The sequence below is a fragment of the Vicia villosa genome, linkage group LG2 (genome assembly GCF_029867415.1).
Source record: "Vicia villosa cultivar HV-30 ecotype Madison, WI linkage group LG2, Vvil1.0, whole genome shotgun sequence".
Classification (NCBI taxonomy): Eukaryota; Viridiplantae; Streptophyta; class Magnoliopsida; order Fabales; family Fabaceae; genus Vicia; species Vicia villosa.
The window spans coordinates 228,962,511-228,975,763 of NC_081181.1; the positions used below are offsets into that span (position 1 = coordinate 228,962,511).

General features: G+C 33.5%; 2 protein-coding genes across 2 annotated transcripts; both read right to left on the reverse strand.

Annotated features, from left to right (window-relative positions):
* Positions 1–835: 835 nt before the first annotated feature.
* LOC131654157 (probable inactive ATP-dependent zinc metalloprotease FTSHI 2, chloroplastic) lies at positions 836–6,170 on the reverse strand. The gene is made up of 11 exons (XM_058924582.1): positions 4,632–6,170; positions 4,184–4,356; positions 3,785–3,886; positions 3,517–3,681; positions 3,231–3,371; positions 2,793–2,951; positions 2,569–2,654; positions 2,238–2,316; positions 1,653–1,775; positions 1,279–1,335; positions 836–1,141 (listed from the first exon to the last, which is right to left on the reverse strand). Exons 1-11 carry the CDS (start codon positions 5,980–5,982, stop codon positions 935–937), a joined length of 2,643 nt encoding a protein of 880 aa, XP_058780565.1. The 5' UTR covers positions 5,983–6,170; the 3' UTR covers positions 836–934.
* A 3,722-nt stretch (positions 6,171–9,892) lies between these two features.
* LOC131654158 (nuclear pore complex protein NUP35) lies at positions 9,893–13,253 on the reverse strand. Its single transcript, XM_058924583.1, has 4 exons — positions 13,100–13,253; positions 11,680–12,295; positions 10,796–10,907; positions 9,893–10,538 (listed from the first exon to the last, which is right to left on the reverse strand). Exons 2-4 carry the CDS (start codon positions 12,255–12,257, stop codon positions 10,233–10,235), a joined length of 996 nt encoding a protein of 331 aa, XP_058780566.1. The 5' UTR covers positions 12,258–12,295; positions 13,100–13,253; the 3' UTR covers positions 9,893–10,232.

The following is a 13,253-nucleotide window of genomic DNA, read 5'->3' on the forward strand; positions in this document are numbered from 1 at the left end:
TATATTATCAAATTTAATCGAATTTTCAATAGTTTTGTTGTTTGGTATCCCCATGTTATACATTGCATCAAATTATTATATATTATTTATATTATTATTATTATTAATAGTGCTAGTTGTTTATTATTATTATTATTATTATTATTATTATTATTATTATTATTTATTTTTAATGTAGAGATAAATTAGTGGTTAGAACAATGGTTTTAATAATATTATTAAAAAAAAATGGGATATAAAAATTGAAAAATTTTAAAATCATGCCACATAGGTTAGAGTTGTGTTCAAAGTTGCTAAAACCATGCCACATAAGCATTAGGGTTTCAAGGTTGCCATCATGACAACCTTGCATTTAGATTAAGTAGATGATCATTGGCATTAGAGAATTAGGGCATTATATAATCTGAAGTAAAATTCACGGGAAAAGTATTTAGGGATGAAAAAAATATCACTTTTTAATGAGATTAAACTTGATAATTTAGTAGGGAAAAAAATTTAACAGGACAACTAATAAATGATCTAATAAAGATGATAACACTTATGGAAAAAAATTATATTTAATTTAAAGATAATATTAACTTGTGTTCTAAGGACATAAGTTACAAACTATATGAAAAAAATGTTGTCTTGAAAATTGTGCATTAATTTTAATAAAAATATAAAATTAATTTTTTATTGTTTTTTTCAATACAAACTTTTTATATGTGAATTTTTTAATATGTGCCCCGACACAAGTTAGCATTTCCCTAAATTTAATAGATATATTTTGACAATGATTAATAAGAATATCTGGTATTATCTTCCACCCTTCCCTAGTTGGCAAATGCTGAAGACCTAACAAAATTCTCCATACTCCATTAAAAGGTTTTGTAAGGTAAGTAAAGAAAGAATATAATACAACAACAAGATACATCAAATAGAAAAATTTCCAAAACTATGATTTGTATGTTTCCCTTCCTTTACTACTCATTTCTTGCAATTCTCTAAGTTTGGCTTCCCTTATGTCAAGTATACTAACAGACACTGGTTTTGTATGGCCATGTGACTGTACAAGATGAACAATGTCGTCTTTGGTTAAGTTTTTCTTCTCAACAAGTTCGTTCACCATAACATCCATGAGAGTTTTATTTTGCTGTAGGATCTGATATGCATAACAAAGTGGTCACTTTTAACTCAATAATAATCATTCATGTGATACAATGTTGTGAGACTGTGAATTCAATTAAAGATTCATCATCAAGTTCTTTAATCCTTCAATGAATTATATAATATACATACCTCTTTTGCACGTTCATAGCACATATTTAGAATCCTCATTGCTTCCAAATCAATTTCCTGACAATACCATGCAATGAAAAGTTGCCCACATATTAGTATTATTATCATTGCCATATATAAGTATTGGTATGTGAAAATTGATTTTTGTACTGTCAAATTTAGATAACTTCCGTGATAGTTTTAAGTGGTCAACGCAGTTTAAATAGGTAGTTAGATTGCGTTTAGTAGATGATTAATTGATATAGCAGATGTTGAAACTCATCAACCACTAACGTAACTTCATTAACCACGAATTTGGACGAGGTTAACCATGATTTTCTGGTGTTTAAACAAGAAACAAGTTGAGGGAACAAAACTTGAGACAGAGCACGTACATTAATTCGGTCTGTAACCCAGAAATTGGATACTCCATGATATTTATCGGAAAGCCCGCCAAGCAAATACATTCTTGCTGCACACCTAGCATTGTCTGCAGTTTCTGCCCATATCGTACTAAACTGAAATATTGCAAATAAAGTTTAAAAAAGATTTCAACATAACCATAAACTATATTTATTATCAAAGATATGACAACGACAATACAGAAATAAGTATATGGCACTAGTAACAAGTGTGCACAATGATATTGAAATAAAAAATTTTAATTTATCACAGAAAAAAAATGCTATAAAATCGTAAAAGAAAATTCAATGAACAACTTAGAAAAAACCATCGCTCTGGCAAGTCCATCATTAAACAGACTTTTCAGACATGTAATTGAATCCCAGACCTAAAAATAGAAAATATCCCTAGAAAGATCGTATTCATATCGGTCATGAAGGCTACTTAACAAATACCTTAAAACACGTACAATGTTAAATTAAATTGAGTTTAGTTCACTGCATTACGTGTATTTTCTGCAATTAAAAATAAAGCTAGAGTCGGGAATTTATAGTTAGCTAGTAGAAAGAATCTCTTACCTGATCTTTCCCAAACCATATTTCATCAGCTGCACGCGGTGCTAGTTGAACAGTAATATGATCAATGAGTGATTGTCGACTGCATGATAGTAGTAGTTACAAGTTACAAGAAAATAATATGGGAGGAACTAAACATAATTTGTAATGCAATATGATCAAGCAGTAATAATTAAAGTCAAGTGAATGTGAAGGCGACATAGAGCCTTGGAAAACATTATCATCGACTAATGCTAGAAATAAACAGACAAACACTTCATTTAGAGGGCATTCACCAACAGCTAATATTTATTTAAACAATAAAGGTGTCAAAGTTTAATTAAAGAATCCATACGTGAGCAATGCATCGTTAAATTTGATGGATTCCATCATCATTCGAACATAACCCAATTCCCTGCCAGCTCTAGGAGCAATTGTGATCTACGAAAAAGCAATAAAAAGCTTAAATGCTTTAGTTCCTTGTCATTAGCGGTCAGATGATGAATATTAATAGGGAAAATAAAGAGAAAATTAATAAACCCAATAACAATTTATTTCAAAAGCATGTAGTGTCCATACATATTCAATATCGTCAAAATAAGGCAAGTTCATAGCCGCAACAGCCATTGCAGATTCATTAATAGCTACTTGTTCCCATTTCTCTTTGCTTCTCTCTTTTCTATCTAGCATTCCTCTTTCTTCCATTTGAGCAGCTTGTAATAAGTCATCGGTGGTAATCTGCAACAGGAAAAAGAAGAAATGAAGAACTGCCAGCTACCATGTTACGGAAACTAGTAAGGCCTTTTCTTGTTACTCCCTCCTTTGACCTCTTTCCCTTTTCCCATATACGCATGCAGCCTTCCCCATGCAAAGTAAAATGAATAATTCATGCAAGAAAGGATTGGTTGTGGGATGCCATACAAGATATATCAGAGCAATTATCTTTTGCCTATAAGAAAATATAATGAACAATAACTATCTGGCAAAGACAGTTAATGTACATCAAGGATTTATTACCTCAGTCCTCGAGTCTCGCATCATATTGATAGCAGCAACCTCAACTATGTTGGCTAGCTCTGCACCAACCATTCCATCAGTCATACTAGCAACAATTTCATAGTCTACATCTTCAGCTATTGGCTTTTTACGAGCGTGGACCTATCAGAGTTATCAAGGAAAAATGAATATACATACTACATTTGGAGCCATTTGCCACAAATCCACATCTCGTAACAGCTTCCGGGTTACAAAACAAAACTGAATATTAAAGCTAACATTTAAGTAAAAAACGATAGAATACTACCTTTAGAATTTCAATGCGCCCAATAAAACCGGGTTTTGGGATAAATATTTTCCGATCAAACCGACCAGGTCTTACAAGTGCTGGATCCAGAATGTCTGGACGATTAGTGGATGCAATAGTGATCACCTCTCCTCTTCCTTCAAATCCATCTAAGCACACCAGGAGCTGGAGCAATCAGCCAACAAGAAATATCAACCAAAATATATTATACACAAAATTTTACTTATAGAAGAAAGCAATTGGAAAGTTCAGTACTGCTGTGACTAACCTGATTAAGAGTAGCATCACGTTCCTGTCCACCTGAGCCTTTAATCAAGCCACGCTTCCTTCCAACAGCATCCAGCTCATCAATGAAGACAACAGAAGGAGCCTGAAAGTAAAATATAAATGTTTTTCCATTAGATGTAAACGCCGAAGCTAGAGCAAGAGAAGTAGGAAAATCCCAAGTGATGATAAGAAAATGTTGTAAGATAAAAAATAGAAAATAAATAGGCCACCGATCAGTTTGAAGCAAATAAAATGAGGAATAACAGAATGTGAAAGGTGTCTATGCTATTTGAAAAAATAAAGTAGTGGAAATAGGTTGCAAGAACCAAACTCGTTTAATTTGATTTGAAAGAAATAAGAAAAAACCTGAGTAAAATGGAAAAGCTAAAAATATACCCACATTTTCCCTGGCTTCTTGGTAAAGTGATCGAACACGAGAAGCCCCAACACCAACGTATATTTCTACAAACTGTGAAGCAGAAATAGAGAAGAAATTAACCCCTGCCTCACCAGCCACAGCTTTTGCCAGCAATGTTTTTCCCACTCCGGGAGGGCCACAAAGAAGTATCCCACCTGATTAAGTGACCAATTTAATCTACATTTAGTCAAGTTCAAAGCACTCTCTCAATATAGAGTGTTTTGTTCTTATTTCCAATTATACATAAATGAAAAACTTTGTAACTACAAAAAAGAGATTAAATATTTCTGCGAGCACAACATTGTCAAAATGCTAGCGATAGTAAACTAAAACTGTCCGATAAAGTTTCATAAAAATAAGTTTTCCCTGATGCTAAAGCAGTTCCAATTATTCTGTTAAATGGTTAACAAAGAGTTAAGGTAAACGAGACCTGGGATTTTCACTCCTCTCCTTCGGTACATCTCTCCATGAGTGAAGAACTTGACAATCTCCTCAAGTTCAAGCCGTATTTTACCAAGACCAGCAACATCAGTAAACTTCACATCCACACCTCTCTCAAGATACTGAGGAAGCCTTCTATTCTGCGCTCTTCGAACTCGTGCCCCCGATTTCATAAACTGCTTTGTCATTTTCAAATAAGGATTCTCCTCTACTTCCCCTGACTCACCATCATCATCAGCACCAGCTTCAGTCCACCCCGATTCAGCTTCTAATGCCCTCATCTTCTTCCTCTCCTCCGCATCCGCTTTCTGAATCTTAACCCTGTCCTCATAATCTTTCTTCTGTTTCTTATAACTATACACCACAGTCCTATAAAAAATCAAGAAAAAAACCACCCCAAGTAAATTAATCACAGACTTATTCTTTGCCATTCGATACCAAAGATTAGCACTTATAAACGAACTATTCTTAACTTCAACCATCCTTTGCCTATAATCTATCTTCCTTTTCTGTCTCTTTTCTCTCTCCTTCTCCCTCTTCTCACTCCTCAAATTCCTCTCTATCATCTCCATCTCCATCTCCTTCCTCGTCACCTCCTCTTTCCTCTGCCTCTGCAACTCCATCCTAGCTTCCCTCAACTCCAACTCCTTCTTCGACTTCCTCTTCGGCCTAAACCTATTCACAAACGAAACCAACGGCTTATGAAAAGGAAGAGCCATCCAAATCCTAGACAACACAGGAAGAGGCATCTCCGGAGTCTTAACCGGCGGCGTATACGCATTCACACATTTAGAATCAACCTTCAAATCCTCCCATAAACCCCAAAACTTGCCATCACTTTCAATTGATGGCAAAACCGTTCTCAAAACTCTAGAATCCTCCAAAACAACAAAAACCGCCACAGTTTGTTCCCTCAATTCCGCTGCAGAAGGCTTCACTATATGCTTTAGGCTACCGGAGTTCATCAATTCAGGTATTTCTGTATAAGGAATACGTTCTGAAACAACGGGAATCCCTTCAATCCATGATTTGAGCTCCTCCGCAGTTAAAGCGGAACGTTTCTTTCCCTTTCCCTTTACCGCAACGGCGGCAGCGGCGGAAGCGGGAGATTGAGGAAGTGAAGCGGAGATAACAGTGAGAGTTACGGTGAGGTTGAGGAAATTGAGATTGTTGTTGTTAGCGGTTTTGTTCTTTTCGTCATTTTCGGATTCAGGAGTTTGAATTCGTGAAGAGATTGAACGTAATTTGTAGGGTTTGGGAAATCTTCTGAATTTGGGGTTTAGGAATTGTGATGATTGTGAATATGAAGGAGGGAAATGAATGAGGCAATGTGAAGACATGGAAATGAAATGTGGAGTGTTGTGACGAAAAAAGATAAGTTAATATTACAGAGTCATGTTATGAGTGAGAAAAACCATTGATAACGATGAAGATGAAGATTAGAGAGAATTTGAGGAAGATGAAGATGAAGAACAAAACTAGTTCAGAGTTGAACAAAGTTCAATTTCTGTGGATAACTAGTTTCTTTTTTTCTATTTCGTTTGTTAGTTTAAATAATTTATAATTTTGTTTTTTTAATTTATCTTTAAAACTATCTTAAATGAAAAAAATTAAATATATAATTTTTTTAATTTTTTTTATATGAGGGAGGACCTAAGTAAAAAAAAAAAAAACAATTACAAAGAGTCAACTAAAGAAGAAACAATCTCATAAGTCCAAAAAAAAAAAAATAATTACAAAGAGTCAACTAAAGGAGAAACAATCTCATTAGCATTCAATTAAAGGTATGTTTGGATTGGCGGTGGTGAGAATTGATTCTGAGAGAATTGAGTTTGGTAGAATTGATTTTAAAAGAATTGAGTTTAGAAGAATTGATTTATGTTTGGATACAATGATATAGAAGTGATTGTTATCGATTAATGTTGTTTGGATAGTTTTAACAAAATTGATTTTGAATTGTATAATTACCAAAATGGTAATAAATTCTAGTACAAATAAAAAAGAAAAGAAGTAATTGATGAAAATTTAAGAGGGTAAAGTAGGAAAATTTAAAAGAGTTCTAATAAATAATATATAATAAATGTAGAATTGATTCTACCAAACTCAAAAGCTAGGAATTGTAGCTTCTACTAGAATTGCTTTTGGGGGAGGAGAATTGATTTTGAAAAACTATCCAAACAAGAAAAAAAAACAATTTTCAAGTTGAGGTGGACTAGAAGTGCTTTTGGGACTTGTAGAAGCCAATCCAAACATACACTAAATAAAAGTCCTCAAAGAAATAATTCCTTTTGCAAATTTGAAGAAATATTAGTTAGATTCTATGGAGTATGAGAGAAATTTCAAATTTTTTAATTTTTTTTTGTCATTTCAAAATGATTAAATTTAACTTAGATAAAATACTCTATAAATTTGTATCATTTTAACAATTCTCCATTTTTGTATTCAAACAATAAATTTTGTGAAAATCATTTTAAATTTCCTCTAAACATTGCATTACCTCATTAAAATGCTTCATCCAAACACACTCTTATAGTGTGTTTGGATGAGGTAATTGAAAATTTTAAAGGAATTTAAAATTCAAAGCAATTCAAATGATTCAATTGAAGTCCAATCATTTTTAAATTATTTGTTTGGATGGAGTATTAAAATAATTCATTGTTAAATTTTTGAGGTATTTTTTATGAAATTTAAATTTTTTAGACCAAATTAAAAAATTAAAAAGTAGGGACCAATTTGCAATTTTTAAAAATTTGAAGGACCAAATTGTAAATTTCAAAAATTATTAAGGACCAATTTGCAATTTTTTTAAAAAATTTGGGGTCAATTTTGTAATTATGGAAAATATGAGAACCAATTTACAAAATTTGAAGAAATAATAGTAACAAACACATTCTATGGAGTATGAGAGGAATTTCAAATTCTTTGGTTTTTGGTGTCATTTCAAAATGATTAAATTTAACTTAGATAAAATACTCCATAAATTTCCATCATTTTAACAATTCTTCATTTTTGTATCCAAAGAAGAAATTTTGTGCAAATCATTTTAAATTTCCTCAAAATATTACCTTACCTCATTAAAATGCTTCATCCAAACACATTCTTAAGGATAATTTGAAGCAATCTAGATGAACAAGAATCAATCTTTCTGATTGATTGCGCCTCTTATTCTTCACTCTTCACTCGAGTGAACCAACCAGAAATTTTGATTCACGCTGCACAAAAATTTTGAGAAGAAAAAAATTGAATTGAGGAAGAAAAGAGAAATTAGGGTTTGAGAGAAAAAGGGAAGAAGAAGATTCTCCTGAGTTTCTCTCTGTCTTCAAACTGAAATTTTATTCAACTTTTCTTCACACATTACAATGATATGGTATCTCCCTATTTATAGTTGAGTTTGCTTGCAAACTTTAACTAACTAACTAACTTAGCTAAAACATACAAAAATGCTAAGTTTAATTTTGTCGCGGCTAGCTCCTTCGACGGCTACACATTTCAACTACTGCATGCATTTCGAAAACTACTTGATGGATTTGATTCTCTGTCGAATACAGCTAATACTAACTCTATCTAATTCATGCTTCGACGCAAGGGATTACACTTTTAACAAGAAAGGGTGTGTAAGTGGGTGTGGGGGAGAGGAATCGGTCTCTAAATTTTTTGTGAGTGTCTTTTTTTTAGGTGTGGTGAGGTCCATGTATAATTGGCTTGGAGTGAGTACTACTTTACATAATGAAGGGTGGCAGCATTCTGAGCAATTCGAAAATCTGTTTGGGACAAAGAATCTGGTATCGTTGAAAATGGCGGTGATTTGGTTCGCCTGCATTTCAAACATTTGAAAATTTAGGAACAATAAAGCATTCGAAAACAAAGAAATGTAAATAGAAAACCTGGAGGAGGAGGAGACAAAAATGTTGGCATAGAGGTGGATGAAGATTAAATCAAATGCGATATCAGACGACATATCCATGTGGGTCCTTAATCCTAAAGCGTGTATCGGTATCTCAGATTCTTGAATCCATTGAATCCATCGTTTCTCCCTGTGTTATTTCAAATCTGGCGTGTAATCGCAGTGGTTGTCAAGTTGTGATCTGATATGGTGAGGAGCCATTCTCCTTTTACTTATATGCCGTAACAGAATTTTAAAGGCATTCCTTATGTCTGTTAGTATATTTCAATTCATCATGTTGTTTTTACGACGGTGAAGTTGGAAAGTCGTGTGAAGTTTTTGTCTTTCCTTGTGTTTTAGAGAGTGCTCTTGATGACGACCAGTACATCATAAATGATTTGGACAATTGAATTTTACGATTGTATTTCATATTATAGCGCCACTAATTTAATTTGAAAAAATTGTTGGAACTATAATCTGAAAAAACTGCACATACAAAAATGAAGTTAACAAAACAGAAATAATCCCTCTAGCTATTATTATAAGAGAGAGTTTACTTTTCAGATTCATCCAATAAGTAATGTATTTGGTTCATATATAGGTCAAATACATTGATCATTCCATGAATCTAAAAAGAGAATTTTCTCTTATAATAAGAACCAGAGAGAGTGATAGTTTACAGAACACACGAGAAAAAAAAATCATAACCAAAAATAAATTAATTTCATTCTATTACAACTTATACTATCCAAATAAAGAAAGAGAAAACAAAATGAATAAAATAAAATAAAAAATATTTTATTTTATTCATTTTAAATAACTTAAAAATATAAATATAATTATCTTATTATTCATCATTTTATTATTTTATTTTTTGTAAATAAAGGCACAAAAGCCCAATAGAAAAAACCATACTGGTGTAAGACGAGGAAGGAGACACCTTTCATTATTATTTTTAGACACTTTTTTTAAAATTTAAAAAAAAAAATGCGACTTAATAATATACTGTATTATTTTAAGAACTAAGAGTATATTTGGTGAGAATAAAATAATGTTTAATTAAGGTAATATCTATTTCATTTTTTATTTTTGCAAAAGCTAACACCTTTTTCATATGATCGATGGAAAAAATACTTTTAAAAAAATAATGATAAAAAGAACTACTTGTAGGATTTTTATTTTTATTTTTAAGCTGCGAATATAATTCTTTCAATTGATTTTCACACATTACCTCAAACCTGAATTAAATATTTTCCAATATACCATAAAACAGTTTTTAAATAATATATTAATTATTATTTCCACAAAATCATACCTTATAATATAATAACTTTCCTTTATCTAGTGTAGATATCTCAAGTGCATATGTCAAAAACAAAAATGAAAGTAAGATAAACAATCAAACAAATCAACATTACATTCAATTCTGTCCAAAATCTGAAGTGCCTGCACAATGATCAGACTTAAACAATGATCAACCTGTATCAATAAACTATGAACCCATTTCTCAAAACGTTTGGCGACTAAGTAGCCATTCATAAGATTGCAATGCTAAGATGCCATAAAATCCAATTAAATGAGTAAATATTCCAACTCAAATCCAAAAGGCATAACACGCCGAACCTCTTTAGAGGGTGTGAATAACCGAGTAAAATATTGCTTATAACAAAACAGGATGATAAAGTTTGATTGACCAGAACGGCTGATCTAGACTCCAAACATCAAGTCCATGATCTTGGACGCCAATGATTTTGTTGGGGAAGCAAGGGTACCTCCGGTCTGCCTTGTAGTTGTGTTGCCGTTCTTCAGATAATATGGCCGAGAAAGAGCATTTGATGTGCTTGCTTCTGAGTTTCTAGCAGAGGGTAGAGGTAAGGGCGTAAATCCTTGATTGTTCAATCTTTCATTTAAAGCTTGTCGTTGCATGGGATCTAAGGGTTTCACACCAATAATTAGGACTCCGTTAATTTGTATTCCATTCTTGTTAAGAGCTTTTTGTGCACCAGATCGATTCTGCATCACCAGAGTAGTGTATTTAGTGATACATAGGCATGAAAGAAAAAAATCACGTTCAAAATATTAAAAAAAATCGGGAGAGAAATATATTTTAAAAAGAAAAAGCATTGGGGTGGGGATGTTGATAAAAAAGACTATGACAACAATGTCTAAATAGCTGTATGGATGGTCTTGGATTGGCATACAACATACATGCCATTGTTTTATAAAGAAAAGTTTAATTATAGTGTTCAAGCGAAAGGAAGACTGCAAACCTGATACAAAATGTGCATCCAGTTAGCCTCTCTAGGACCAGAAACATGTTTCAAAATTTCACCACATTTTTCAAACTCCCTTAAAACCAAATTAGTATCATATGGAGAAAATCTGCATAGCAAGAGCATTTTTAGAAGCATGTACACCGGTATATATAATATAATCTAATAAAACAAGTTTTTTTTTCTAAACCATACAGAAACAGAAATATAGGTGTTAACTTCCTCCTTGCCAAAAGGCCCTGATTACTCTTTATTTTGTCTATCCTCTTGATCATTCTATGAAACAAAACTCAAAATTTCCTTACTCTTCCCTGCCACATGGGAACTACTACAGAAAATCTCCTTTTAGGCACCATACTGTCCACATTATGGTCTGGAAGCTGTGACCTTCCCTCCTAACTTTTCCATTAACTCACTGATTCTCACTCAATTCTTAATTTATCAGTGACAATTCTCAAAACATCAACAATAAGCACAGAGTCTCTACTCAAATCAAGTATTTTGTTGCAATGGTGATAGTGGTAAGAATTAAATCAAAACGAAAGGGTCTAGATTCCCTCACTAGACAGTTTTTTTCTACCAACATGTGCAGTTTTGTATGACATATTATTCTTACTCAGACATAGCTGCACACTTGTTCTCTCTTCCTCGCAATTTATTAGTCTTTTTCAGTGTGCTGTAGGAAACATGGATCTGATCCCATTTACTTAGGGGTTAGGAAGATGAATTTTATGGCATTTTAATCACACTATATGCTTTTCTGTTACTGCAGTAAAATGTACCATATTTCTAGGACAAATGCTTATAAATAGTTCTAAAGTGGGATGCATAACTATCATTTCTCAGCAATAAACCAGATTAAAGCAGAGTTTAGACATTACCCATATACTGTTACCCATTCTTCCTCATTGAGATTCCCTGCAGGCAAGGAATTTCTCTGAACCTCAGGCCTTGCTACTTCTAGCGGTGGAGGAAGAGTAATCAAAGCACCAGGCTGAACCACCCCCTCAACTGGAGAACTCCTTCCTTTCTCGTCTTGATCACCACCACTCTTTGCAGTTGCAGGTGACCACCAATTCAAACCTGGCGAGCCCTGTTGGTTTTGCTGCACCCCTCTTAAAGCATAAGATGTGCTGGCCTCAGATTTGCCTTTAGCTGGAGTCGAAAACTCTCTATTTAAATTCTGCACAGGAGTTTTGTTCTCCGACTTAGTCTCGGGAGATACTTGGTAATCCAGTATCCCTGATTCAGGAGAAAGGTCCAATCTGTCTTCCAAGGTAAAAACAGGAGGCGGAGGAAGGTCTGAATTACCAAAGTTTTCACGCCATAGAGATGAAGATGCGCCTGACTGGCCCGGACTAGAAAACTTTCCCCGGCGACCGGAAATAGGGGAGGCTAAATCCTGGTAAAACAATGATTGCCTGCCGGACCTTGGAGTTCTTTGCACTGTGGTGCTCATGTTATTATATTATATATTTCAGGAAGTAGAGTTAATATCTGCAAACCAAACCAATAAACAAACACATTAAAACCAAATTCACTGAATAAGCATAGCTAACATATGAACTTTTTCCCACCATGAGAGTTTGGTAACATATATAAATCACGGACAAACCACCATTTTGGCCACTGGAAGTGTAACTCACTATCACAATGGTACATGAACGTATCAAAATTGCAAACACAGCAACAAGGGTTTTGTTTATTAGTCATTTCGGTCCTCAAAACTGTTTTTAGGTAGTCAATTGAATCCTCGAATATGTTTTTCCTTAGTCAATTTCGTCCATAAAATTACTAACAATTGAGGCAATAGAATTGTGTTTGCAATTTCAACACATTCACGCGCCAAAGTGGCTATTTGCCAGATAAACAACGCAATCAGCAAATTGCTCAACTAATTCCAACAACAACAAAAGTTAAAATTCCTATCAGGCAATCCGAAAATTAAGATCTATCCGCAAGTTAGTCAGTTTTGCGCCAGCAGCAGAAACAGAGAGAAAATTGAGATATGAAAATTTATAAAAAATAAATAAAAAATTGCAGAGAAAATGACCCTAGCCAAAAATTGAAGATGTCTGTGAGCTAGGTCGAGCTGTGATATACATATATACAAGCATCGATATCAATATTCAACAGTGATATAGAAATCATTCGCGCAAATATATAAATGAATGACAAATAATAATTAAACCGATTCCGATTCGTAAGGATTGTCTCAGAACGAGTTTCGGTTTTGAACTCTTACAGAACGAGTTTCGGTGATACTCAAACGATGCAATCTAGAGAGAGTGAGAGAAGAACCTGGTTGTGGTGGTGGTGGCGAGTTGAGGTGAAGGTTCTGGAACTCTGAAGTTGAGGATTTTAGAAATGTGATTTTTCCCTCCCAAATCAAAACCCTAATTCTCCTTTTACCCCTTCGTTATTTGGTTTTCCAATTCAGTGAGAACTTGACATT